The sequence below is a fragment of the Triticum aestivum genome, chromosome 3D, assembly GCF_018294505.1.
Source record: "Triticum aestivum cultivar Chinese Spring chromosome 3D, IWGSC CS RefSeq v2.1, whole genome shotgun sequence".
In the NCBI taxonomy this organism is placed as follows: domain Eukaryota; kingdom Viridiplantae; phylum Streptophyta; class Magnoliopsida; order Poales; family Poaceae; genus Triticum; species Triticum aestivum.
The window spans coordinates 348,965,480-348,993,310 of record NC_057802.1 but is presented as its reverse complement, the minus strand read 5'-3'; the positions used below and the strand labels follow the sequence as shown (position 1 = coordinate 348,993,310).

The window sequence follows — 27,831 nt, the reverse complement described above, 5'->3', positions numbered from 1 at the left end:
GTTATTTATGTGGAACTGAAGGATCATCTGCCTGGATTCATGAAGTTCATCAAAAGCTTGTGGGGACAGAGGCAGATGGAGGAGATAGAGAGGATCCGGCACACATGTTCAAAGCATCACCAACTGAGGCTAGGCTATTAATAGCAAAGTGCAATCTGGGAGATTTATTTCTCATACGATCAATTGGGTTTTTGAGGGGAACACAGTCTCTGATTTTTGGCCTAGAGAGGACAAGGGGGAGCCCGAGATAGGTGAAACAGAAAGAGGCGGCCTTGCAGCCAAATAAACTGGCTAAGTGACTTGTTTTGTTCTCAGGAACATTGATGGAGAGGAGGCAGAATTTGTGATAGTTAACATGGAGCCCTGTAGATTGGGCAAAGGTTTTGAGGAGGCGCTCAAGGCAAAGCAATTGACGAGGGAAGGCTTGAATGATCATGGTAGACCAAACTTGACATGGGAAGAGTCCGTGAAGAGAGATCTGAAGGACTGGAATATCACCCAAGAACTAGCCATGGACAGGGGTGCGTGGAAGTTAGCTATCCACGTGACAAAACCATGACTTGGTTTCAAGATCTTATGGGTTTCAACTCTAGCCTACCCCAATTTGTTTGGGACTGAAAGGCTTTGCTGTTGTTGTTTGGTAGGCCTGAATGATCATGAGGGTATCGTTGGCATATGAACAATTGGGAAGTCCCCATCATTAGTTGAGGTAGGAAGCTAGAGGAGATTGCGCCGATGGACTCTTGATGGATTGAAGAAGATCAGCGGCCAGGCCGAAGAGGAGAGGCGACATGAGATCTCCTTGTCTAAGCCCTCTGCGGCAGTAGAATTTTTTCCCAGGAACTCCGTTAAGGAGCACAGCTGACGATGTACTGGAGCGAAGAATAGAGTTGATCCAGGCAATCCAACAAGCATCGAAACCATTGTGCCTGAGCATTGACAGAATAGTGCAATGTTCTGATAGTTTATGCTGTACTTATACGGGAAACCAATTTGTTGAACCACTAATCGGAAAAAAATTGTTGAACCTAAAGTACAAAGTTGTTGCTTGGTTTAGAACATAAAAAACCTGCTCACCTGATAGCCCTCCAGTCCGATTTTGTCCAAAACCTTTTGGCAAGTCGTCTTTTCATCATTTCTACCAGAAAAGAAAACATGTAATTGTTAAGAAGACAGGCTAGAGATAAAGAAAGATAAAAAAGAAAATGTAATCCATGATTGAACAGACTCACTTCTCTTTTAGAATTTCAGGAGCAAGAATGCGAAAACGATGTAAAAAATCATGAAACAGTTTTCTTGTAGGATATCCAGCGCAGCTGATTCTAATTGCTTCTAGAACACCCTAAGATGGTGAAAAAATATTATCAGGGGACACAATGGCACTGAATTTCTCAAATTTTGAAAAAAAAGAAAGGGGAGAAGCATGAAATATCTTATTACCGAGCATCTAAGTTGCTGTAGAACGTTGGTGTTCTCAAAAATAGCAGGCTTAAGAACACTATTTGGTTTTACACATCTAATGTAGTGAGGTTCTGTAGAGCTTAAAGTCTCCATGAGTTCATGAAGTTGCATCTGAAAATTACATTGAAAAATTAGATACACAATGTCATCACAAGAAAACTTCGACAAAGCAAATGAGAAGTAAATATCACCACAGGTCCCTATTATTTACTACACATTTCAACTGAATGCCTATTCTTCTAATTTGTAAAGTGGGGCCCTTAAGTTCACTTGTGGGTTCAACTAGGCCCTCCCGGTTAAAAATCCTTCTGTTATGAATTTGCAGGCATGGAGGGCCACGTTAGCAATGTACTGTTGGTGTGGTACACCAACCCCAGTCTAGTACCATGTGGCAGCAAGGTTCTCCCGTACTGTTTTTCCTAAAAATACCTAGCAACAAGATCAAGGAGGCACCAAGTCAACAATTAAATGACAAATGATCATGCATACCCCTATTAAGAGATACTATGACCATTAATCTCTTTGAAAGCATTTTCTTAGGTATAGAAAGTGGAAATTTTGAAATAAATTTTTTTTCGAGAAAACGCAAAAGACTTTGCGTTTCTTTTCATTGAAAAGGGTAGGGAGTCAGTTACAGTCGTCCTAGGACGAATAATCGAGGATCAGTTACAAAGCTCAGTGCATGTCCCATGAAGGGGGCAGGACTACTCTAAGGCCTGCTGCTCCGGCCTTAGCCCAGGAGCCGGCTTCCTCCTTGATCCGGTCGACAAGCGTGTCGAGGGAGGGCGTCGCGTTGTCGAAGATGCAGCTGTTCCTATGTTTCCAGACGGGCCATGGTACTAGAAGCGCTACGGATTGCAGGGCCATGCGTTGTGCTTGCGGCGTGTCGTCCTTGGCGTGCCGCCACCAGTCCATGAGGGTGGGCTCCTGGTTGGGGATCGGCGCTGGTATGCGTAGCCAGGCCAGGGTCTCGTGCCATGCCTGCCTAGAGAAGGGGCAGTCAAGCATGAGGTGCCGGATCGTTTCCGGCGCCTGATCGCACAGGAGGCAGCGCGGATGATGCTGCAGACCGTGGCGGGCCAGACGGTCGGCAGTCCAGCAGCAATCCAGGTTAGCAAGCCAATGGAAAAACTTGACCCGAGGGGGAGCCCAAGCCTTCCAGATCAGCTTCCAGGACTAGGAGTGCGATGATCCTTGGAAGGTAGCCAAGTAGCACGACTGCGCCGAATAGATGCCGCTCGTGGTCCACTTCCAAATCAGTTGGTCAGGGGCATCACTGAGCGTGGCCTGCTGCGCGAGCTGACAAAGCTGCAAATGCTGGCCAATCTCGTGGAGGCCGAGAACACCCTGGATGTCTCGGGCCCAAGCGTTGCCGTTGAGGCCTTCGGCCACCGTTCTAGCCTTGCGCCGGCGTTTGGGGATGCAGTTGTAGAGCAGGGGCATGAGCTCGCCAACTGAGCGCCCGTTGAGCCATCGATCCTCCCAGAACAGGGCTTTCATGCCGTTCCCAATGGTCATGTAAGTGGAGGCAAAGAACAGTGTACGCTCGTTGCTGGAGAATTGGAGATCCAGCCCCTGCCAGGCGCGTCCTTCGTCTGTTCGCGAGAGCCAGAGCCACTGCAGTCTGAGCGCGAGCCCGGTGCGTTCGAGATCGCGAACCCCAAGACCACCAAGCGCGAGGGGGCGATTTTGAAATAAATTCACAATAGGTTTTTTTTTTTGCACGGAGACCCCTGGACCCGTATTGCACAACAAATGATGATAGATGATATTACACAAGCCTTTAACTATAGCAGAATGTGACCTTGAAGCGAGTAGCAATTGAGGATGACTTTGATGATTTTGTGTTCTCTTCTGGTGCTGGTGGGAATAAAACTGATACAAAAGAGCACCTGGAAGCATTAAGTAATTCCTGGTGTTCTGCTACCACATAATCTTTGTTTTTGTCCAGGAAATGATCAGATTGATATATCACCTGCAGATGAATTAAAAAAATGGATGTACTTGAATAAATGCGTGAATAAAGGAAGTGCTATGATGTAAAAAGAAACTTACATCTCCAGCATAATGTTGGATTGTAAATGCAGTACGAGAAAGTTTCGGTTTAGCAAATCTTTTGTGATTCTTGAACTTTTCATACAGCTTCTGAGATAATGTCTCGTGTGTCGACTTTGGAAACATGCTGGAGGATATATAGGACACGGAAAAGAAAGAATCTTGTCAGAAACATGTGAACAAAATCATTTGGTGCAAAAATGCATGTCCTTGGCTAAGACAAGAAAAATGAATTAGCAAGTGTTTCTTGGATGTTGACATGACGCGTTCAGTCTGGCAAACTATGAAGAATAATCTGGGCATGCATATCCTCAGCCAAAACAAGAAAAATGAATGAACAACCATTGCTTGGATGTTAGGATCAGGTAATCAATCCGGCAGACTATGGAGAATAATTTGGGCAAGCATGTCATAAATTTGCTACCAAAACAATTAATCAGAACTTTCGGTTCTCTACAACAGGCAGGCATAAGGCAGCAAGCAACACACACTGATGTATAAAAGGACAGACCCAGTGCATAGAAGCTCCCACACAAGGTGGGGTCTGGGGAGGGATTATAGGAACCTAGTCTTACCCCTGCGAAGTGCAATGCAGAGAGGCTGGTTCGAACCCAGGACCTCTTGGCACAAGTGGGGAGGACTTCACCACTGCACCAGGCCTGCCCTCTTAGCAACACACACTGACATATATGTTTATTTATTTATTTGAACACGCACATCCTAGTAAAACTGCAACATGTAGTGCCAACAAATGAGGCATTAAAACTTACCAAGCTTCATCAAGAAGTGCAATAATGCCACCTGGTTTCTGGACACAAAAAGGTGGTAATTAAATGTGCGAACATAAAAAAGTAAGCAGATATTGCTAAGAATGTACAACAAATACACAAATATATTGATAATTTCCATCATCTATATAGGACAATGTAGCTGATATTGTACTGCATCAAACACTGAACGGGGCTGAGCGCAAGATCACATAGACTAATGTGTTATCCGTGAGCTTAATTTGTTGTGTTTCAGCTCTACTGATCAAAGGAAGCTAAGATCAGCATGACACTCCTTTACAAATCACAGAAACTTGAGGTTTGCCATATAAATATAGAAATTTGCACAATATTTATAACTATGAACTAAATACAAATAGTGTTAGGTACAAGAGGGGGGAGAAATAAAAGGAAATTACAAAAGCGAGTCAATGCATGTAACAGCGACCAACCCGTACCTTCTCAATCAAATCAAGAACATCTTGGTTGTCAACAAACTCTATGTAACTCCAGTTAATCTGCTCCCTTGTGTACTCCTCCTGCTCCATTTTGAATACATTCTGCCGAAACAAACACCGCTGGTTGCTTGGCACAGGAAAGAGGAGAAGAAAATTCTAACAAAGATGAGTTTTGCATATACCTGGTTAAAATGTTGCTGGAGTTTTTCGTTCGTGAAGTTGATGCATAATTGTTCAAAACTGAAGAGTAGTTGCAGACCAAAGGAATATTTAGCAACCCCATATAAGTCATAAGGTACTCCTTACTATGCATTAGCTTCAAATTTCTTTTTCTGGAACAACTTAGTGCTTACTCACCTATTAGTCTTAAAACTTTCAAAGCCATATATATCAAGTACCCCAATCAATTTGTCTGAGCTTGGATCTTGCCCGATTGATGCATTTATTCTATTTACAAGCCTGCAATAGTACAATTGTATATAGTTAGAAAAGATAGGCACATAATTATAGTACATAATATGTGGTCAAGTTTTTTTACCAGTCAAATAGTCGAGAGTATATTTGTTTTGCAAAGCCATCCCTGCTAACAGTAGCAGAATTAGGACCAACTGTAGTAGTAATAACTCCTTCTGGCGTATTTATTTCCCTCTTTATCAAGGCATTCTCCAATTTTTCACAGTCACACCTGCAAGGAGCATTCCAATGTATCATAGATTACAAATATTAATTATGAAAGATAGTAATAAAATTATAGAGAATTGGTGAACCAAAACCAACAGCCTACATCAAGAGCTCTCCTGCTGTATTGAGATGGAATCTTGATTTGGCATCCTTTATTACAGATGAATCTGCCTCTGTCCCTTTCGCAAAACTAATATTACCAAGATGAAGCACAGCAGCAACAACCCGGAATATAGCTTCCTGTAAAGAAACATCCCGTTGAAAAACAAATGTGATATCCACAGCTGACGAGCAAATCCTTGCTGATAAGGGCTGAGTTTAAACCTGTTCTTCCTCAGTGATGCCAACCATATCCATAGCATTTCTTGTCGCAAGATACTCTTCAGCATCATTGATTCCATCAACTCTGATGCAAGATGACTGGTTAAGGTAGTGAAATGAAGATGGGTCCCCCAGCTTATATTTTTTAATATCCTGGACCAAATTAGACATAAAAAGGTATAACAGCTTGAAAAGTATAAGTAGCAAACTGACACCAGTAACATTTTTTTTTACCTCTGACGGTGCTGAACAAAGGAAATAAAAGCAATGGTAGTTTCTCTCTGGACTACTAGTTTGGCAGACCCGAGATCTCTCGAGCAAGTAAGTTCTAATAGCAGCACCAGATATCTTCCCGCTCTTGTCGAATTGGAGCTCCACAAACTTGCCAAATCGACTTCACCATGTCGAGAAAAAGTTAAGAGGTATGTAAGTCACATAGAGCAACAATCAGAACATAAACCGATAAATAGTGTACTCCCCCCGTTCACTACTATAAAATGTTCTAGCTTTTTTTTCTGAATCGGATGTATATAGACGTGTTTTAGTGTGTTTGCTCACTCATTTCAATCCGTATGTAGTCCATATTGAAATATCCAAAACATCTTATAATAGTGAACGAAGGGAGTATATGATACTGTGTAGGCCCATCTAGATGAGATGAATGTTGAGAATGAAACAAAAAGAAGAACTATTTGGCTTTGACCTCCCATACAGAGTCTGATTGTTTATTTTATATTCAATACTCAAATAATTAATAATCTGGAGGGACCCATAACCAGTTATATCACACAGATTAGGAGGAATTTTATATTTCACCAGAGTTGTGGTAAGGTATACTGTGCCACGAATCGAAAAGAGAGGTCTTGCTCATTTTCTCTGTTTTCTTTACCAATAAAAGACGACTAGAAGCCACATGCTCTTTTGTCAGTTATGACAATAACTGTGATGGTTACCAAAAAAAAACTGTGATGGGCTTTCTGAGTGAAACCAAGCAGGAACCACAGATCTTTCAAACTTCCATATCTTGGTCTCAGAATCAATATCACAATGTTTTGATTATGGGAGAGCCCTAATGAAAATATCACATTGCCATACTTTTTGGTTGAAACACAACTATCCTTCAATATTCACAATGCAATCTTGAATGGGTGGATCTGGAAAAGTAGAGGCATGCTATGCTGCTTACAAAAAATTATTAGTGAATGAAGTTCAGCGGGTCCTATGCAATGCTAATGTGGTGGTGGAGTGAATGTATGTATCTTTTCTTTGTGTCCCAGTTTAGTCTGAGCTAACGGGTACTTAATTTGGATAAGTTCGGATGCATCTATTAGAATATTTTATATGGTTAACTTACCAAAATCAAAGCTGGAGATAAAAATAGTTTATTCAAAGGTGTACACTCCAAATCCCCCCACCCCCTCTTAAGACAAAAAACACATTTAGAATGACACGTGTAGAGTTGCCCAACAACTAGCTGAAGCTTTGACTAGGTGGATTAGCATAGCAAGGAAAAAAGGGAATGGTTCATCTTATAATTTGTAATTTGTCCTACCATACTACATTCTAATTTTGTTTGCAGCTTTTAACCATGAGTAACAATAACATGCTTGGTTTTGGTTGCCTTCAATACTATGTTGGATTGGGCTGTTTAGCACTTTGAGCTGTGCCTTGGGTCCTCTGGAACCTTGTAAATTTCTATTTATCAATATATTTCAGTAGGGTCTTCCCTGCTGTTGTAACAAAAGGTTTCATTTCCTTCAAAAAGCTTCCATAAGTTTGTCCGTACTTTTGGTTACCCAGTAAACTCTGCTACTGTATGATACTTTTGGTTATGACTTGTATAACACATACGATACTACTAGTACATACGATACTACTACTGGCTTGGTGTTACTTTGACGACACCAATGAAACACAATAAATATCTTCTGATTTCCATAGTATGATATCCATACCTTGAATTATTGTTCCGAACAGTTTTCGCATTCCCAAAAGCTTCAAGGACTGGGTTAGACTGTATGCAAAGCATAAGTGATGATAGAATTAATACAGCTGAAATCATTGCATTGAATATCTTTGAACAAACACAGAGCTTGCTGTCAGCGAGAAGCATTACAACTTATGAAATCCAACTTACTTCCAAAACCTGTTGTTCAACCGTCCTTCCTCCTGTTCCAGACCGACCACCCAAAAATGCGAGATATCTCATCAACAATTTTGTAGTCTCAGTCTTTCCAGCACCACTTTCACCACTGACCAAAATGGAATTACTCTTTCCTTCATTCATCATTTGCCTGTTTCCTTATTCAAATGAATGCAAAATGGTTCCATCAATATAGACCTACAGGGGCACAGCTCACTGTAGGAGAGTCATAGCATAATAGTAGTATAAGCATTCACCTGTAAGAGACATCAGCTATTGCAAATACATGAGGATCTAAATCTCCAAGATTTGCACCTTTGTATTTTTCCATAGTCTGGACGTCAACGAGATTAGGCAACCTTTGGAATGGATTTATGGCAATCAGAATGTTCCCCGTATAGGTCTGAAACTCAGGATAATAGCATTAGAAAGAAAAAAACATAAGGCACTTACTATAATGATTATGGACTTAACATCACAAGATATGATCACTCACATATATTATATTTTTTGCATATCTGACAGCCAAATTATCCAGAACACCGGGCTCATGCAAGTATGATAACCTTGTCATGTCATCGACTCCATCAGGTGGTGCTTCTGTGTCTTTAGGATGTATATCTGATACATTTGCAGTAACCTGGTTGCACAAACAACAGTGTAACCATGTAGTTTTCATGACAGAAAACTAACTTTCGTACTAGAAGAATATCACAGTTCTCCTTCATGGTTTGGAAAAAAAACCCGGGGAAAGAACCCCCAAAGTACAACAAATTACACGACTCGAGAGAGTCAACCACTGCATCCCATACAAACTCCTCTGACACTACAAAAACACAGACCCGAAAGGAAGTGACGTTAGTAGATGCGACTTGACCAGAACGTATCTAATCCTTGGTCTGGTTGAAGAAAACATCTATCTGCGTGAAAAACTCTCAAACACACGACCGTTTCTCTGCCTCCAAATAGCTCAAACAACCAGCACACTCTTGCTTAATGAAACATTCAAAGATTGACAGTCAATGACACACAGAGTAAACTGAAGTTCAAAAAGCACTCTTTGTCCGAGGTCCAACTAAGTCCAAAAGTAACAGTCCTAAAAAAAAAAGTCCAAAAGTAACAGATATGCAACAGAAATCATGGACACATACCGTCTTTCCCTTGGTTGTGCGAACATGAGCATTTTGACCATCAATTTTGAAGACCTCCCCATCAATCCAAGTTAAATCTTTGTCTGCCACCCATACATGAGAGCCTATAACAATGTTTAACACGGGAGCCTGCACACATGACAAGTGACAAGTTTAACATGTCAAATAGATCAAAATTGCATGATAATGGATCATACATCTGCATTGAAATTCGGCATTCCAGCCAGTAGATGCCAAACCGATAATGTGTATATATTGATAATATCCCAGGAAAAATGAGCAAAAAAATAATAACACCTATATATTAGATACGAATGACTCATGAAATCAAGATGCGAGATGCGTAAAGCAAACCTAAGAATAAAATGTATGATGAAGAAATATCTATGAGTCTCGATGACTTCTCATGGTGATATTGCATTGTAATAAACCATTTAACAAACTGAAAAATGTTTATAGAAGAAACCTCGAGAATTTGGGTCTGGTTGGTTCCACAGAAATCAGTGCAGTTGACATCTAACTAAACATGTAGAGCAGAGTAATGTACCATCATATGGAAGAGGGTATTGGCATTTAGTTTGATTATATGATTGAGTAAATTTGGGCTTTGTCTACCAGGGCATAAGCATATAAAACTATCCAAAGTCGCACAGAAGAGAAGCATAAACAGCAATACAAGCATGGCAGCCTTTTAATATACAATAAACTAGCATGTTCCCCTGGTTTAACATTATAAATGTGAAGCTAGTTCATGCAATATGTGTCTCTGTCCTGAAACTAGACCCCTTGGTGGACGGCCTTCCACAATTAAGCTAAACCTCTAAAAGGCACTCAACTCCATTTCATTCTCATCATTTAGCAAGCAGGTCCGACCGAGTTGTAGGCAAGCAAAGGATGCTAAATGCTTGGCTAGAGCAGATTTCATGCTAAATGCCTCACTCGTGACACCCGCAGAACAACTACGTCCCGCTACTGTTTGGCTCTCGCACGAAAAAACTAGGATTCAGCTCATTCAGCAGGTGCGCGGATAAGCTCGCCGGATCAACGGAATCCTCCAAAATTCAGCAGAAATGCGGACTACAATCCACTTCCCAGACACAAGCTCGAAAACCACACAAAATTCTCGCCCAAACCCAGCCAAAAAGGGCACAGCGACCGAAGTAGACAAAACCGCACCCCCCGACACATTCAATTGAATCTCAGAAGAGAACAAAAATAAAAACGGCGAGCATGACAAGTAAGAGGCAGACACGCACGCACCATGTATCATCTGGGGCAGTCGAGGCAGCCGTATGGAGAGAATCGGCGCGCGGCAAGAGGTGTTGCGGGCAGGCACGAGCACGATCGGACGGGAGGAGACGCGGCTCGGCGGCGGTGGCGGCGCCGACGGGCGATCTCCTCCCCTCGGCCCGGTCGCCGATCGCCTCGCGATCCGGCTCGGGGCGCGCGGCGTCGGCGGCGGCGACGCGCTTGGGCGGGGGCGGAGGGCGACGCGAGGAGGAGGGGGAGCACAGGCACAGCGCGACAAGGAGAGGGGAGAGGGGGGAGCACAGGCAGGCAGGCAGGGCCAGCCAGGCGCGACTCTCATTAACAGGAAAAAGAAATGGCGAATAATCTGGGTGCGCGGCGCGAGCTCGCCAGCACCAACGTGCCGGATCGGGTCGTCGTCAGCACCACCAGCGCACCACCGCGGCTGCGTGCGGCATTCCTTTCCTTCCCAAAAGGGAGGCGGGCAGGCTAAAGGTGGGGGAAGGTGGCGGCGGGTGGTAGGATTAGGAACGGGGGTGAGGGATTAAAGCCGAGCCGGACAGCGACGGATTCTCCTTCGGAGAAAGGTGGTGGTGGATTTGGAGCCAGGAATGGAGGAATCGGGGTGGATTAGTGCGGGTAAACCCGCGATTCCGATGTGAAAGCGTCGTCACGGGGACGATTTGGCCGCAGGGCGGAGGGGTGACATGTGCGGGGAGGGCCGGGGCAGGGAGGAGGAGGACGGTGGATTGGCGGGACGGGAGGCCGCGGTGGCCCACCTGGCCGACAGTTAGGCAGCGTGTCGTCATTAGGTGGACGGATCCATGGATGGAGAAAAAAAGCTCGATTGCTTTCGGCACCGGAAACCGGAAATTTGTACACGCTCGCTCGCTGCTCATGCACGTACGGATCGCTCCCTCCGGTACACTACGCTGTACGCCTACCGTTGTAGAGTCAGGGTACTTGTACGTTGTAGTGTACGTACTCGTACAAGGCAATCTCCAAGGAGTTACTGCTGGTACCACCTGCCCGAACCGCCATTTTGGGCGTACTCGTAAACAGTGGGTCACCTGAGCGACGTACGCTTACTTTGTGCTTTTCCCATCCTGCTCTTGTACAACTCATTTTAATAGTGCCAGCTTGACAGTTCAGTCTCGGCTAGTTTATGTTCATAACACGGCAGGGAGGCGCGCAACGTACGATTCAATTCCGCGATAGCAACTCCTCCTGACCTTGCCTAGCTAGCGTACTGCTGATCCCTTTGAAATTTGCAGCGTGGACAAAAAACTGACAGTTGGGAGCAGTGGATTGGACGTTTCAGTTTCAAGTTTTTAGAAATACCTGATCCGCTGCCGGCTTTTTCATCGTGCGCCTTTTTTTTTGCGGGCTTTTTCATCGTGCGCCTGTTACCGAAAGAGAAATATCTGTTTGTTGTTTTATTCTAAGTATTTTTTGTGATGAAGAGATCTGTTTATTCTACCAAGTTGTAACATACAGAAGCTCAACTAGCTGGCTTACTCAAGAGGCATCTACTATAGTCCAAACATTCTATTCCACTGAAAAACAAATAAACAAAAGAAATCTGTCAAGGTATCGTGACCACGACTGGTTGCAATAGAAACAAAACTAAATGAAGGAACTGTCTATCACACGCAGGCCGGCTTGACCCATCTTCCAAGCATTGATAGATCGAACAGGCGCCTTCTTGTCATGGACCCCGTCGCGAAGAAAACTTTGGCTCCATCCTTCCTCTCCCTCCCATCCCATGCATCAAGCTAGACAAGATTGAAGGTGTAACAGGGTACAGTTAGGTGGTTGGGGCGTGCATAATTGCTCAACAAATCATGGATCGGATACTTGATCTTTTTTTAGTGAGTGAGAACGGATCCCTAATCTTCCGTGTAGGACAGCAATAATATTGATCTTTGTTCAGCACTTGGCGACCATTTATGATTTCCATTGTCTTTCTCTGTAGACTGAGAATGCGCACACGGGTGGGTGCTTGCGTTGCGTTGCGTTGCATCTATCGGTGTCACTGTGTCGAGTCGTGCGGTTACGTACGCTTTGCCAGCTAGAGAAATCCGGAAACGGCAAGCAGCGTGATCACCTTTTTTTTTTCTCCAGCAGGCCTCGTCAGTCGCAGCGGCGACATGCCTCGCACGCACACACACGATCGCCTAGCTCTATCCGCCGGCCGGAGTATACAAATAGCCGCGGGGATTGGTTGCAGTGAAGTTTGACAGAGCTGATGATAGGAATCATGGCATCTGCACGCAGAGGGAGTAGTTTCAATGATGTCCATTCAAGTTTAACCCCTCTTTTTTTTCAAAAGATTAGATCTACCAGGACGAATGATGGCGACGATGCGCAGCTGCCGCGTTATTGTGGCGTGCCGTCCATTTCAACCGACGTTGATTTGATTTTAGCAAGTACAGTACGTAATGATTTCATCTGCAGCTGTAAGAACAGAATTACGCAACACAGAGAAGTAAATAACGTTTGACAATTTCGAGATTTCAGGAAGTCGCATCGATGATTTCCTCAACCGCTCAAGAAATAAGTATATATTCCCTCCGTTCTCAAATAAGAGTATTTGTCTTTCTAGACATTTTAAATGGACTACATACGGATGTATGTAGACATACTTTAAAGTGTAGATTTACTCATTTTGCTTCATATGTAGTCATTTGTTGAAATTTCTAGAAAGACAAATATTTAGAAACGGTGAGAGTAGTTCTTACGGGAGGTATTGTTGTCGATCGATTCACGGTTTCAGATAACTAGAACGGGTAAAATATCACGATAGTTGACGCCCTACTTTGCTTTGCTTCGCAGTGCAAAGAATTAGTAACTGGTTGTGTCGTGATCTTGTTTGTGGCTAGGTCACCTGTGTGTGCCCGTGTGGGGTTTGTAATTTAGGTTTTGATCCAGTTTTCCTCTAATTAATTGGACAACTCTCTTCTTCTTAATCAATGAAAATGACAAATCTTTTGCCTTGTTTAGAAAAAAATATTAGTAACTGACCTGACAGGCAGGCGAGGGTGGATGATGAATTGCACCTGGCTTCCATCTTTCTGTATTATGTCATACAACAATCATGCCATGCCCACATCTGGAGAAGGCCGGGGTTGGTTCATCGTCGTCACATAGAGCTAACAAGCTTCTTTAGGAAATAATTAAAGGTAAAATGTCAGTTGCTGATTGGGCTTTGCCCGAGGTGAGAATTGCCCCTGGTCCTAAACCTTGGCCTCCTCCGTCTACTGAGTACATTGCTCTATCAGTTGATGGTTTTTTCTCAGTGGAATCCGGTGAGGCGGCGGCAGGAATGATTCTTCAACGACATGATGGTTCACTTATTTTTGCAGCATATTAATTTATTTTTAATTGTAACGATTCACTCGAAGCTGAGATTCATGCAATCATGCAAGGGATGGCGCTAGCTATACAACATTCCACTCTTCTAGTCATCGTTCAATCTGACTCAAGCGAGGCGTTGTTCTGCCTATCAGGGAACGGACTTCTTTGTTTTGCTTATGGTCATCTCATGGCTGAAATTAAGGATTTGATGAGACATGGGGAGTTTATTCTTCAGAAGTTGAATAGGGATTAAAATAGAGTTGCCGATCATTTGACAAATTATAGTTGTATAGAGTGTACCACGGCTGTATTGAGGATCTTTTGCCTCTCGATTGTAATTCTCTCAATATGAAATACAATCCTTTTCCCACGCAAAGAAAGAAAGCCTCCTTTGGAGCTGATAGCCAATGATCAAGCAAGCGTCCACGGGACGAGATCTGTGATAGGTGATGGATGAGTTGTCTCATTAGAAAACTGGCAACAACTCCCAGCTTCCCTGCTCACATCATTTGGTGTGTGCTGGTCCGGTCCGGTAGTTCCGTAAACAAGGCGATCATATCATGCCCACCGCGAAATCACAGCTAGCTAACCACAGCTTTTGAGGTCGTGGGATCCCCCACTGGATCATAACATCCACGCTACAGCCTGAGCAAGGTGTCATGGCATATACTCGTATCGTATCCTCCCGGGTGTTCAAGCGCAGCTCAAAACGCCGCGAGCTGCCATATGTAAAAGGGAGCTGATTTTACTGAAATCAAATTCAGAGAGATTTATGCGCTGCTAAATGACCAGTCTGTTTTTTTCTCCCTTTTATTACAAATGACAAAACCTGGGAACACTAGGCCAAAACTTGCTGGAGGAAAATAGCAACATCACTGTCAATGCTCCATGAACATGACAATACGTCTGAGATTATAGCGACGCACATGATTGTACACATGACGATCACTGCCATGATCGATGACAGACAGAACAAAAGAAAAGGATGAAAACAAATTTTTGAACAGCTTCAGTCACACTACACAACAAAGACATAAAACTGCACCTTCGTGGGCAGAAAAACGCTTTTGACATTGTACACTAGCTCTCTGTACAATTAAGCGCAGGGGGGCTCTAAAAAGAAAAGAAAAAAAAGCGCAGGGGAGCTCTAAAAAGAAAAGAAAAGAAAAGCGCAGGGGAGCTCTAAAGGAACACAAGCCCGCTCAAAGCACATAAGAAAAGGGGCTGGTCCGAGACGATTCCTTATGCATCGCGAAAAAAGAACTGGATTGACATGATTTGGCACTTTAGTACTCCCTCCGATCCAAATTAATTGACGCACAAGCATGCGTCTATTAATATGGATGGGAGGAGTAGGAACATTAATTTCAAGCGAGGTTCGGTTACACAGGCGAACCACCAGAAAGGCCCAAACCCGCCACCCCTCGGCACACAAGAACTACTAGTACCTACCTAGAATTGGTAAAGCCCTCACCGGAATCTCTTATCCTTCTGGAGGAGGATATTAGGGTTCCGCTTAGATCCTGTTAGCTCGCCCCATCTTGTCCCTGCTCCATGAACACGTGAAGAAATGCTCCACAGGGTGTCTCCTTGCTGACCAGCTGCGTCTTTCGTGGCCTTTGCGGTGGCTTTCGATTTTATCAGAGGATGCTTGCTGCCCTTTCCCATGCCAGCTCCTAGCAGCCATCTTGAACCAGACTGCTGTTGTGTTTGATTACCCCACGGCTTTGTCTTCTCAGGCTCACTCTTAAAACCGGCCAGATGTACTTCTGTGACTTTAAATTGGGGAACAGAGTCTTGCCCTATCTTTTCTTCATCGACCGATGCTTTATCCAGAACCTGCTCAGGATTGGGCTCCTCCTCATAATCTTGCTCACTGTTACCTTTCTCTGAAAGGGTGCTGTATATCTTGGGCTTTGGGGGAATAAAAACCCTCTCCACTTGAATCAAAGAAAGCATCGGTGTGCCAACCGGCTCATAGTTACGTAGCGGATCACGCAATTGAACCATGAGAGCAACTGTGAAGTTGTTCCCCAACAAACCCCATCTTCTACCAGATCTCCTGCTCTTTTTGTCTGCAGTTTGGCCTTCACCAAGTAGGTCCATTGATTTGGCATGGTGGGCAGCAAGTATTTTCGATGTACGGTCACTGAACTGTTCCTCTTCATCCACCACTCCAGAATCAAGCCTCATCCACTCATCTAGAGTGATCGATAAGCCCATTAATCCATCAACATCACCACCAGTTTGTTTAACATCCAGAAGCTGCAATCCTGCAGTTCCTTCCAAACCAAGTGACAAAGTATTCTCTGCGGACTTTCCTTGCAGAGATGAAATTTCTCCAATAGGGTGGGCACTGATATTGGATGGTGCCTCTTCTTCGGACATGCCAGATTGTATCCTCAGACCCTCAATAGAAAGGGCTTCAATCTTTTCCATAGCTAATGGAGCAAGATCCTCAAGTGAAACATATTCTGAAGCACTTATCGCACCCAATGATGATGACAGATCAGCACCTCTCGCTTTCTTCTTCTTTCCCGAGGCAGCATTGCTGGCCCCTGCTGCCAAAGCATCCAAACTATGATTCTCCAATAGGTCATATCTGCATTGGTTAGAGTAATATGTTTTAGCCAAGCAAATGATGAAGTATTAAGAAATCATGAACAAGCAGGACAAGAAAGATATCTAACCTTCCTGAAGACTCTAGAGCAGGAGAAGCCTCCCAGGCGAGCTGCTGCATCATTTTGCCATTGACATCTTCTAAGGGCATAAGTTTGTTTGCTTGCATTGAGAGCTTTTCGATTCCAACTGAAGCTAGACCATGCAATATCTCCATAATTCCAGAGCCCATTTCTGCTGGAAGTACGATTGGAGAAGAAGCCTGCATGACCAAGCTACAATTGTTCTTTGCATTCTTGAAAAGAACTGGATTCATTGACCGCAGAAATCCACCATCCTCTGTCTGAATAAATGGGCCCAAACCATCAGCCAAAGGTGGCAGCTCAAGGGGCTGCTCAGGTGGGAGGGCAATGGGGCTACCAAACCCACTTCTACTCCCAGGTGGAGAAGACTGGAAGGACTTCTCATTTAGCCCAAATTGACGCATCAAAGCTTCAGTTTCCTCGTCTTCCAGTGACTTGGCTCTAAATGTGGTGTCTATCGGTGGAACTACATTCTGCAGCTCAAGTTCAGCCTCGCGTATGATTGTGGAGAGATCGAAATCCTCTGCGACATCTTCACAACTAGGTTCTTCCACTCCATCTTCGAAATTCAAACCAAGAATACAGTCCCCAGATTCCAGAGCTTCCTTTTCAAACTGCTTCCAAAGCCGCTCTCTTGGTGACTCTGGATCACTATCTGAGGTTACCCCAAATGGGCTATGAGCTATCCCAAGCATATCCAAAAACTCATTAGCAACAAAATCAGACGAAGCATCCATGCTGCGTGATCTACTCTTCCTACTGGTGGAATTGCAACCATCTTCCACACCAATGCAGCTCAATCGCCTAGAATGCTTATCCTCTATAATTGGTGAGTCAAATTCCTCTGGTTCAACAATTGAGAATTTGTTGAATATACCCTCCAAGACCTCTAGTTCTGTATCTGCAGCCAACTCACCATCTTTTTCAAATGCGTCTGTAGGAAGCAAGGCCGCTTGGACCGATGCATCCTGCTTGTCTCCTACATCGTCCATTTCAAGAGCAACATCACTGAGCTCCTCTTCGAGCTTCACTTCAACGGTATCCTCTTTAGAAAGATCATCAATTAGTAATGCAGGCTTGGCTATTCCCTCTTCATTAGCTTCACCACTAAAACCCTCATCTTGATCATTCACATTGGCAGTCTCGACATGTTTGAATTGGTCTGGATCCTCGAGGGTGACCTCAACTCCCTGCTCAACCACATTGAACTCTGAGCCATGGCAATCACCCTCTGGGTGCACCAAGTCCCCCTCCCCCTTCCTCACCTCTACTGAGGTGCAATGCTTTGACTGCGGTGAACCATCCTCCTCGCATTCTACTGTTGCCGTCTCACCCTTGGTCGCATCAAGACCGGCATCACCAACAAAGGGCAAGGCCTTTACAGGCCTCGTGCTTGGCAAAACCTCGTGCAGCACCCTCACGTCCCGGCTCCGTGCCGGCACTGGTGATGGGGACTGCACTGACACCTGCCGCGCCATGGAGCCCCGTCTCAGCCCCGCCACTTCCCCTCCTTTGTGCTGCTCCCCACCTCCGCCCACGAGCACGCAGGAGAAGGTGACATTGAGCCGCGCGCCGCGGGCAACGCCAGACAGCCGGAAGCTGGTGCTCCACTTCCCAAATCCGGAGTCGCCGCCCTCCTCGAGGTCGTCAATGGAGAGCGGCAGCAAACGGGTGAGGTCGACCTCGTGTTTGCCGAGCTCGAGCGCCGAGGCGGCGACGGTGACGACGAAGGCCCGTGGCTCGTACTTGACCGCGTTCTTGGCCCCGCGGGAGAAGTAGACGGGCGAGCGCTGCGTGAGCGGCTCCTCGAAGGCGACGGCGCCGAGGGCCGGCGCGACGGGGCGGGTGGAGGCGCAGGCGGACATCCGGCGGAAGTGGACGGAGACCGGGGAGCCGTCGAGCGCGGTGGGGAGGCCGTCGACGGAGTGCACCTGCAGGGTGAAGGCGCAGTCGAGGCGGCGCCTGCCCAGGTGCGAGATGGCCGTCAACGACTTCTTCCAGAAGGAGGAGGAGGAGGAGGTGGAGACCGAGGAGTAGTAGGAGGCGGAGGGCAGGAGCTTGCGGGAGGAGGAGGAGGGCTTGAGCTTGGGCTTGTTGCGGGCCTGGTCGGCGGCAGATGGAGATGGGGCAGCGGGGAGCGGGAGGGAGCGGCGGCGGCGCGAGGGGTCGAGGGAGAGGGCCTTGTGCAGCGTGACGATGTCGCGCGCGAGGGCCGCGTCCCCCGCCTCGGCCGCGCGGTCCGCCGGCGGCCGGCGCGACGACATGGGGCGCGCTTGGTTGGGGATTTTTGGATGGGGTGGGGGGAGAGGGAGACGGCGCGGCCGGCGTGAGGGACAGGGGAGCGGGTGCCTTGCTTGGTTTGTTGTTTCCTGTTTGGTGGGCTGCTTTTGTTTAGCCTCGCTGGCGCTGGAATGGGAATCGAGATCTGGAGGATTCGAATTCTTGTCTTGCCTTGTGACGCCCGAACGGGGATGCGGAGGGAACGAAAACGTTGGTTGGGCGTTCGAGGAGCTCGTGAAGAAAGAGGGGGGCACGGCCGCATGGGCCGTCAGTGCTCGGATTTTTCTGTTTCTGCGGGGTTGGGTGGTCGTTGCGAGTCGTATTCAGGGTTTTTGGGTGGGGGTTGGGAAGATGCGCATGCAGGTCAAGTCCGAGATTTTTTGTCAGAAAAATAATGGAAAAAGATTTGGGTGGGGTTTGTACATCGCCCACACGCCTCCATCATCACCCATTTTGCCACGTATGAATAGATGACATCAACATAATTTTTTTTGGTTTTCGGCTTAAAAATGTTTTATCTTCTAATTGAAAAGCAAATTAAAAATCCGTTTTCACCATTAAATCCGTCTCAACGAGATCTTCAAAACTAGCCCCATGTTGATATGTTTCGACGATTTTTTTTTACCCAAAAGTTGCCATGATGTTTACACTGTAGTTGCAATAGTGCTTAAACTAAAGTTGCCATGTGGCAAATTTAGTTTGTAGATCATGGCAATTTTAGTTTTTTGGTGATGGCAATTCCAGTACTTTGACCATGAAAATGTAGAAGAAAATAGGTGAAACATATCATGGTAACTTCAGTGTAAACATCATGGCAATTCATGTGCAATAGGCACGACAACTTTTAATAAAAAAAATCGTCGAAATATATTGATATGAGATCTATTTTCGAAGATCTCATCGCGAGGGATTTAATGGTGAAAACGGATCTTTAATCGGATTTTCCATTTAAGAGATAAAACATTTTAAAAACAAAAAATCTAAAAAGATTTCCACATGCATGCATGCGGTGACATGGCGTAGTCTGTGTGTTATAAAGCGTGTGGGCGGGTTTGACTCCACCACCACACGTGTGGGCGTTAGCGTTGTCCAAAAAAAAACCATCTGCCGAATCAAATTGACAGAAACAACCATCTCTGGATGCAAACAACAGAAAAGACCAGCTGGGTCCTGACGATAGACGCATCAGCCGACACGTGGCATCTGCCGCCGCAGCCAAAGGCGGCAAGACCTGCCGTCACAGCCGGTGGCGGCACCCCTTGCACCACAGGATTTGGAGCAACGCTAGAACGAAAAACTGATGGTATGGCACCTGCCGCCATGGGCTCTCGCGCAGCCACATAATTGCATGGTAGCTAGCTATTTGAACTTGCTGGCTAGCTAAATATTTTATCTTGCTGCTATCACATACCGATCTCAATGGCTAGCGCTATTTGGGAAATATCTGGTGCACCGAAGCTTGTGGTGTTACCGGTGCACCGAACTCATGATGTGCTTTTAAAATGTTCAAAAGAATCTGAAAAAAAAATTAGCACATTCACACAACATCAATGTAGGTTCTCATGAAATTTCAAGTCAAAACTCGAAACATAAATTAAAAAACAAAAAAGACAAATTCAACACTGAATAGTACATAACATAACTCGGGCTTTAGATTTGGCCCATTATCACACAACTGTCAAATTTATCATTTTTGTATCTCAAATAATATTTCAAATTTTGATACGAAATTTTGTGACATCGTACATTAATGTTGTGTTAGTGTGTTAATTTTTTTCTTCGGATTTTTTAAGACGTTCTATGGCATCCGGTGCACCGGTAGCACCACAAGTACGGGTGCACCGATACATTCCCAGCTAGCTAGCCATCGTGATCGATCTGGTCCATCTTGCGTGCATGCAAATATGTTTGGCTGCCGCCACAGCCCATGGCGACATGTACCATGTCATTTGTTTTTCGTTCCGGCGTTGCTTCAAATCCTATGGTGCAAGGGGTGCCGCCAGCCCGCCACTAGCTGTGGCGGCAGGCCCTGCCGTCTCCGTCTGTGGCGGCAGGTGCCACGTGTCGGCTGACGCCTCTACCGCCACAATCCAGCTGGTATTTTCTGTCATTTACATTTAGGGATGGTCTTTTCTGTCAATTTGATTAGGCAGATGGTCCTTTTGGACAAAAGTTCCAAGTCTGACGCTGCTTCATGCTGGTTGTACATATATGGTTCATGTGTTTCTTTATTCTCTCAAAACGAACTCATGCATGTTTAGCACAAGCTTTATTAAAAACTAGATGATGCCCCACGCGGTGTTGCGGAAAATGTGAGCAAAAATTTTTGCAAGGAAAAGAATACCAATTATATCAGATACACGTGATAACAAATATAAATGTACCAAAGCAGAACCACCATCTATGAATTATCAGTGCATCTGACGGTGTTTCAAACATTGTGAATAATTTTGAAGTCATCTAACAGAACTATGGCCAATAACAATGAACCTTTCATGTCCATACTCCCGGTTAGGCCGAAAGGTTTAAATTTCATAACATCATCTCATGAATTTAAATGTACGCAAAAGTATGTACAATCTAGAACATGTTCAGATCGAAGATATTTACATCTTTCTTGCATCGCATAATAATAGAATGAGTGTGTTAAGATTGTTGATAAACACACATTAGTAGATTTTGGCCGTCACTAAATGTTATTCCTGAAGTACTATCAACAGCTTGCAAAGTGGAATGACAGACCTGAAGCCCTCAAAAATGGCAAAATCTACTTTGTATATCAAGTATATTCTCACTCTTCAGTCCAGTCTAAACCCTGGGTGAGGAATTCTTATTCCTCACCCCAGCCGAACCACACGCTCCAGAGAAGAAAGAATGGTTGCAACGTAAATTTACCTCACGCATAGGCCTAGCCAAAAAAAGAAACCGGACTTGTGAGGTAAATTTACCTACGTCTCTTACTGCAAAAATAATAGGGAGAAACCCCACTCTATGGATCGTGGGACGGTGGGAGGTCTCTGCCACTTTCCAAACCGTCTCCGTCAGACGGACTGTTCACCGCCGCTACCCCCGACCTGCTCCGCGCCAGCCATGGCGGTTCCTTTTCCTCGGAGGCCAGCGGAGCATGTCACTGTATCCCTGCGGCGGCGAACTAGCTGCGGTGGCTTTGCAGAAGGAGAATAGGTAGTCATGCCAGCGGGATCCGGGCGGGATCCAATTCAGCGGAAGCGGCAGCGCCAAGTCTGACCTCGACCTCAACGCCAGGGCGGCGCTCGATCGTGTCGACGCACTCCGCGAGCTCAGGACTGTGTTTCTCTCCTCTCCCACCCTCGTCTCCTTGGTTGAAAGGATCCAGAGATCTCGCCGGCCCCCGTTGAGTCATCATGGTATATATATCATCGACCTCCTCTTCTATTTGTTCACTTCTCCTAATTCATGCGCCCATGAGCTCAAGCTCCGCACCTTGCCTCTCTCGAACATGACTGCTTCCACCCCCTGGTGAATTTACCTATTTTTGACAGACTAAATTTCTTTTGTGTCGTCAAGAGTGCATCAGATTACTTGTGTATCTAAATGGGGTTGGTAAGTAGTGATGGGCAATCACTTGTGAAGGATTTACTTGTGCCAATTGTGATGATAGCAGGACGAATGCTGTGTGAAATTAAAATACTTATTATGCTAAGGTCTCATAATATGAGAATTTGTCCTGTGGCGTCTGCCAGAACACTAGCATGGCTGCGACCTGAGCATCTAGCTGGTTACAATTTTCCTCAGCTTGTAGTTTGGGTATTGGCTAGATTTTAATTTTGTTGTAAGTTCTTTCTATTGTTTCCTGATTCTCAAGGAGATGCCAATATCCAATCCCAAAGAAAAGTATATATCTCCAACTAGTGTTGTTTCTTGATGCTTCCTTAGATTGAAGCACGACTCGTTCTTTAGTTCAAGAGTTCAATATTTTTGTTGTAGGGATGAGGTGAGGCCTCACCGGCTCTACCTACTGTCATCAATGATGATGAACTCCATCGAAACATACTATTTTTTCCTCTGCAGAATTCTCCTTTTGTGAATCAATTTTGGTTCTATAGCCTGATAGCCTTATCAAACCCATTGGATTTTCCTTGCCCTTTTTTTGGGAAGCAATGGGAGAAAGAATTTGTTCCAGAATGTAGGTCTGTACCACATTGCATGATGTGTAAGTGTCGCTGCAAATACACTTGTATTGTTCAGAAAATTCCGTGTTCTACACTTCTATTACTCAGAGTCATACCTATAGCTAGTGCTCCTCCAAATGTTATTGTAATGTTAGTACTTAATGTAGATTCTGGAGGTGCTGCTAAAATTTCCTACTAGAGATAAAAGAAATTATTTTGGGGATTTCTGTCTGTTTAGAGTGCACATGTGACTTTCCTATCATCCAGGTATGGATTTAAAGTAGATATACCTCATGTTGGATTTGAAGTAAATACTTCACATACTTCTTGTAGAGTTTCCTATCAATTTTCAGTTGCTTGTGTGCCACCATTGATTTCTATATAAAATTTATGAAATTATATCATTAATTCTCTGGTAAAAATTATATCACCAAAGGCTTTCCCCGGGTATGCTACTTTTCACTTCACAGTTGAAAAAAGATGATAATCTTTTAGTCAACAATTAGTAATGCAAATTAGCAGCTGCTTCACTTTTCTTGTTTTCTTTTGCAATCTGCAAGGAACTCAAAAGACAGTTGGACATTTGCTCATTTGCATCCTGGTCCATATATAGTTTGGGCAATGTAGAATGTTAGAACTTGCAGTATACATGTTTGGATAGAAATTCATGAATGCATGTTTTGAGGACTAAAAGCTTATCAATCAATTGGATGCTGAATTTTGTTATTCAGGAATAGATGACTCTCTCCATGCAAAAGAAAGTGAAGTAGTTAGCTCTCATATGAACGTGTTTCTAGATCTTTTGGCTCTGTTATGCATGGATCTAACAAGAAGATTCGTTTCAACCTCAAGTTAGCTCTCATATGAAAGTGAAGTATTTCCAATTTTTACCTTAAATATTACTTTTCTTTTCAACCTTAGAAGTTAAAACTTAGAATAATCCTTATTTCCTTGTTTTTCTGGCTGGGTTGTTGTCTTCAGAATACCATGTTCTGTTTACAATGTTTTCACTAAAGGAAATTTTAATGGAAAACCCCACAGTTTCATTTCTTACTCAGGTTATCTATGTGTTGATTTCTTGTTTAGAACTGTTGGGCGTGCATATTACCAAAGCTTCATATGTTTGACCCATCAGCATTGTGCTATAGGGCTTTCATGCATGTTACTTAGCATAAGATGAGTTAAGAACCCTTTCGTTTTAGGTGGTAACTAAATAATGTAACTCAGTATGAACTAATAGATTGCAAGGGGGTTCTACAGATGCAGCAGCTGCAAGGACCGCGAGAAAGCACATGGTGCTGTATTGCGGTAATGCCGGGATGCTCATGTCACTTATGAGAATGAGCACAACCACAAGCACGTTCAGCTGCTCAACCTGTTGATGATCGCCGCGAATTCAGAAGCCCAACTGAAGCTACCAGTTCCATAAGAAGTTGAAGAACTCTAAATTTTTATGCCATGGATTGAACATGTCATTCAGCTGTTCTTTGGTTATTTAGTCTGACAAAAAGCAAAATTTCTAACAAAAGGGCAAAGATTTCACCGCCATATTTTTCATGATGTATAGTGAATACTTGATTGGGGTGCAATGCATTTACCTTTCAAAATATTCTATCGATAAAATCGTTCCATGTGAGAGCTTGTCGAATTTACTTGTAGAAGTACCACTGGAAGTTTGTTCTAATTTGTGTGTGCTTTTCAGCAGATTGTAATAGGCTTGTCAACAAGTATCTTTGTTGAGTGTATCCGAGAAAAATTGTGTTTATTTCTTGGTTTCGGATATTCTTCATGTCTGTATCTTCCTCTAGTATTTTGCCAGATGGTTGTCTATCGGTTCATTTTGATAGTTATAGACCACAAACAAAAAGATTCCTGATATGCCAAATCAGAATGCACTATTTCTCTGAATACTATCAATGCGAAGGAAACCCTTTTTTCTCAGTTCTCGTCTTCAGCGTTCTCCATGAGGTAAGTTCTATCTGTTCGATTCCGTGGCACTATAGGAGTAATTACAATACGATAGTATGTGTCTTAGTTCTTCTATGACACAAAAACTCATTTATACAAGATTCAGGAGCTCTGATTAGGGGGACAATATGTTGTATTAGATGAAGGATGTAGGAAGTCTTGTTTTTTAGTGTCAACAAAAAGATGAAGGATGCAGGAAGTCGCAAGCCAATGGTGTACTAATGAAATTGTAGATGCTGACATGTTTTGTATTGAGAGGATCTAGTGTCTGTATGATCAGTGTATAATGTATTTTTTTTCTATACAAAATACACATGGATGTTTTGAAAGGAGGTATATATACTCGATTGATTATTATAAAGAATTCAAATATGTGATTGTTTTTCTGATTCCTTTCAAAATATAATATGAAATATTGTGTAATATGAAACCTTGAAGGTCAAATCTCGAATGTGACGTATGGAGTCTAAAATACAATTAAAGTGTGCAATCTGGAAACAAAAAGGGGAAAAAACCTCTGAAATTCCCGGATTCCAACGAAAATTCAGTGAAACACAGTGCAGGCCAAAATAAGATGCAGTACGCTATATTAAGAAGTAAAGTTCTTGCACACACCAAAATCCGTCCAAATAAAATCGGAAATTCTCTGAATTTTTAGTATACCACATACACCACTGGTATGCAAAAGCTAATTTCTTTGAGCTGCACAATAACTCAACTAATCAGGATCTCCTCTAGCTCAGTATCCTTCCATCTGACAAAAGAATCATCGCCAGCCCCAATATCAATCACCTCTTCTGTCCTAGTGGGATCATCTTCGGAATTCTTCGCTCCTGCAGCAGAGGGGTCATCTTTAGTCGTTTCACATATACACACAGTAGGGTTGGCATAGAATTCGCTTCTTTCTCGCATGACTTCCATGCAATCTCAAATAGATCCTTTGAGGAGTACTCGCACCTGCGATGAGAATTTGTAAATAAGGTGTAGAGTTGTTTAACATTTTATTATGACCAATATATCTCATGAGAAAAGTAGTATCGCAATTCACAATGAACTAAGAGATATAGCTAACAAGGATGTGCAACGAAACAACAGAAGCATCAGAGCATCCCCTTGGTCCAACAACAGCAAGTATTCTGACCATGTTGCCATTATTGTCATAATCAATTCCATCGCAGATAATCAAATCAATTGAAGTCATGAGAATGAATGTGCCAAAAATTCAGTCAACTCATCTTTGCTTGACAATGATCCTTTTGTATGGAAATATGGAAAGAGCGCTCTGAGGGCTTGTAAAGTATTTTCTTCGCCTCACTACAAGTAGCATATAGCATAAATATGGACATTGCTTCTGTGGCCTAATGCTCCAAACAACAGCCTTACCTCCTTAGGAGTTTAGTGGGCACATACCTTACCTTCTTCCTTTCTCTTGGTTATTTCTCTCAGATCTGAACACAAAAGGTTGGCGATAGGTAGCTTTACCTCACTATCAAAGTATTGTGACCTGAAATTGTGCATACATGCAAGGTTTGCATCGCTTCAAAATGGCACCTTGATCTCAGCTCTCCTTTTCTCTGCCATAGTAACACCCTAAAAGGCAAGCATATCACTTTCAAATCTGCCATAAAGGCATGGAACATATATTGATAAAAAAACAAAAGCATAATGATGCATGCTGCAATATTTTACAAAAGAAAAATATTATTCATTTCTTCTTTCCTTTTGATTAATTAGCCAATTAGCCTTCATAAGTTTGGTGCTCCAGTATCTTTTAGTTATAAACTCGCAGGCTCTGAAAGGCAACTAAATAGTAATCACTAAATTGTACTTGCATTAGCTAACAACAGTATACCTATAACCTATTTTAAATAACAATATAAAGAAGAGAAGGTTGCTGTTTTTGCATGACATGGAAAGAAGATCATTCTACGATTAAATTCAGCTAACAACAGTACACCTAAGTTCTGAGAGAAATGCACCATTGAACCAGCAAAAATATAGGAAGAAACTGAATTTAGATAGACAGCCAAGCACAAATGCAGATTTAGGCCAACATGTATATGTCGAGCCTATGAGAAACATTACATGGCATTTGAAAAATGGAAACATCTAGGTTTGCAACCATCAAATCAACAAATTTTGTTTGATGATTCTCCAATTATGTCATAAATTAAATAATTTATATGGGATTTCTCTAAAATACATTCCAAATTCAGAATGAGATAAATGCTACTGTGGTACAATACCTGATTCCTAATTGGTAATAAACTTATACACAGGATAAAGCAAAATCATAAACCTAGCTAATAGGGAAATATCTAAGATGGTCAGATAACATGTAAATTGACCTCTGGTCTTTATACATTACTAATGGGGGATTTCTAAAATACGTTCCAGATTCAGAATGAGATAAATGCTACTGTGGTATAGTAGCTGATTCCTAATTGGGAATAAACTTATACAAAGGACAAAGGAAATATCTAAGATGGTCAGATAATAAGATGTAAATTGACTCCTGGTCTTTATACTTTACTAATGGGGCTTCTTGCACAATACTCGTCCTGCATGACATGCCAATTAATCTGAACACCAGTAATGATTAACAAGAAGAACACACGCATGCACACACATACAACAGAGGGAGAGAAGGAAAGAGGAAAAGAGATAAACCTGTCCAGAGAGTAGAAGCTAGGACACGAAGGCCATGGAGCCTCGTCCAGCTGGTTGAAGTAGGGGCGTGGAATAGATGTTGCTGCTGCATCGGACGAAAAACCGCACTGCAGCAGACGTGTTAGAGAACTGCATGGTTTATTTTATCCAAACGTATTTTTTTAAGGACGAGGAAGTAGAGTGCACTTCACATCGGGTGTAAATAAACCACAACACTATCAAGAAGTGAACCGCATTACTTTTTTTCGCTTTCGTAACAATTTTTTTGCACTTACGGGATGAACAACATCATACAACCAACCGCACTGCCTCAGAATGAAAACCGCACTGCATCGGATGAGCAAGCGAGCTGCATAATTTCTTTTGTCGGACGTTATTTTTCTCATACGAGTTGTTGTTTTTTTTTTACATAATGAAA

General features: G+C 43.5%; 2 protein-coding genes and 1 long non-coding RNA gene across 15 annotated transcripts in view; 1 reads left to right on the top strand and 2 right to left on the bottom strand.

Annotated features, from left to right (window-relative positions):
- LOC123078812 (myosin-17) overlaps positions 1 to 10,964 on the bottom strand; it is a 25,846-nt gene extending 14,882 nt beyond the window's left edge. For 2 of the 13 annotated variants that reach the window (XM_044501424.1, XM_044501429.1), the window contains exons 1-19: positions 10,298 to 10,963; positions 9,038 to 9,166; positions 8,383 to 8,526; positions 8,144 to 8,289; positions 7,881 to 8,037; positions 7,699 to 7,757; positions 5,978 to 6,137; positions 5,747 to 5,896; positions 5,526 to 5,662; positions 5,280 to 5,426; positions 5,099 to 5,200; positions 4,924 to 4,981; positions 4,742 to 4,843; positions 4,287 to 4,324; positions 3,517 to 3,643; positions 3,266 to 3,436; positions 1,441 to 1,572; positions 1,233 to 1,342; positions 1,078 to 1,141 (exon numbers count right to left, since the gene is read on the bottom strand). In XM_044501424.1, coding sequence (XP_044357359.1) covers positions 1,078 to 1,141; positions 1,233 to 1,342; positions 1,441 to 1,572; positions 3,266 to 3,436; positions 3,517 to 3,643; positions 4,287 to 4,324; positions 4,742 to 4,843; positions 4,924 to 4,981; positions 5,099 to 5,200; positions 5,280 to 5,426; positions 5,526 to 5,662; positions 5,747 to 5,896; positions 5,978 to 6,137; positions 7,699 to 7,757; positions 7,881 to 8,037; positions 8,144 to 8,289; positions 8,383 to 8,526; positions 9,038 to 9,166; positions 10,298 to 10,300 — 2,136 coding nt within the window. In that variant the 5' untranslated portion in view covers positions 10,301 to 10,963. Of the gene's footprint in view, positions 1 to 1,077; positions 1,142 to 1,232; positions 1,343 to 1,440; positions 1,573 to 3,265; positions 3,437 to 3,516; positions 3,644 to 4,286; positions 4,325 to 4,741; positions 4,844 to 4,923; positions 4,982 to 5,098; positions 5,201 to 5,279; positions 5,427 to 5,525; positions 5,663 to 5,746; positions 5,897 to 5,977; positions 6,138 to 7,698; positions 7,758 to 7,880; positions 8,045 to 8,143; positions 8,290 to 8,382; positions 8,527 to 9,037; positions 9,167 to 10,297 lie in introns of those variants that run through there. The other 11 variants (XM_044501428.1, XM_044501431.1, XM_044501427.1 and 8 more) reach the window with 10 other exon arrangements.
- Positions 10,965 to 14,867: 3,903 nt separating this feature from the next.
- Positions 14,868 to 18,739, bottom strand: LOC123078811 (protein PLASTID MOVEMENT IMPAIRED 1-RELATED 1). Its single transcript, XM_044501423.1, has 2 exons — positions 16,333 to 18,739; positions 14,868 to 16,244 (listed from the first exon to the last, which is right to left on the bottom strand). Exons 1-2 carry the CDS (start codon positions 18,606 to 18,608, stop codon positions 15,113 to 15,115), a joined length of 3,408 nt encoding a protein of 1,135 aa, XP_044357358.1. The 5' UTR covers positions 18,609 to 18,739; the 3' UTR covers positions 14,868 to 15,112.
- A 2,749-nt stretch (positions 18,740 to 21,488) lies between these two features.
- LOC123078810 (uncharacterized) lies at positions 21,489 to 24,551 on the top strand. Its single transcript, XR_006437708.1, has 2 exons — positions 21,489 to 22,010; positions 24,036 to 24,551. It is a non-coding gene; the product is annotated as an uncharacterized lncRNA (long non-coding RNA).
- The last annotated feature ends 3,280 nt before the right edge of the window (positions 24,552 to 27,831 follow it).

Bases quoted from the DNA above. Each gene is read 5' to 3' on its own strand.
- LOC123078811 (XM_044501423.1), bottom strand. From the start codon at position 18,608: ATGTCGTCGCGCCGGCCGCCGGCGGACCGCGCGGCCGAGGCGGGGGAC. The intron at 16,245-16,332 runs GTTAGATATCTT...TAACCAATGCAG, and splicing joins GCTCTAGAGTCTTCAGGAAG to ATATGACCTATTGGAGAATC.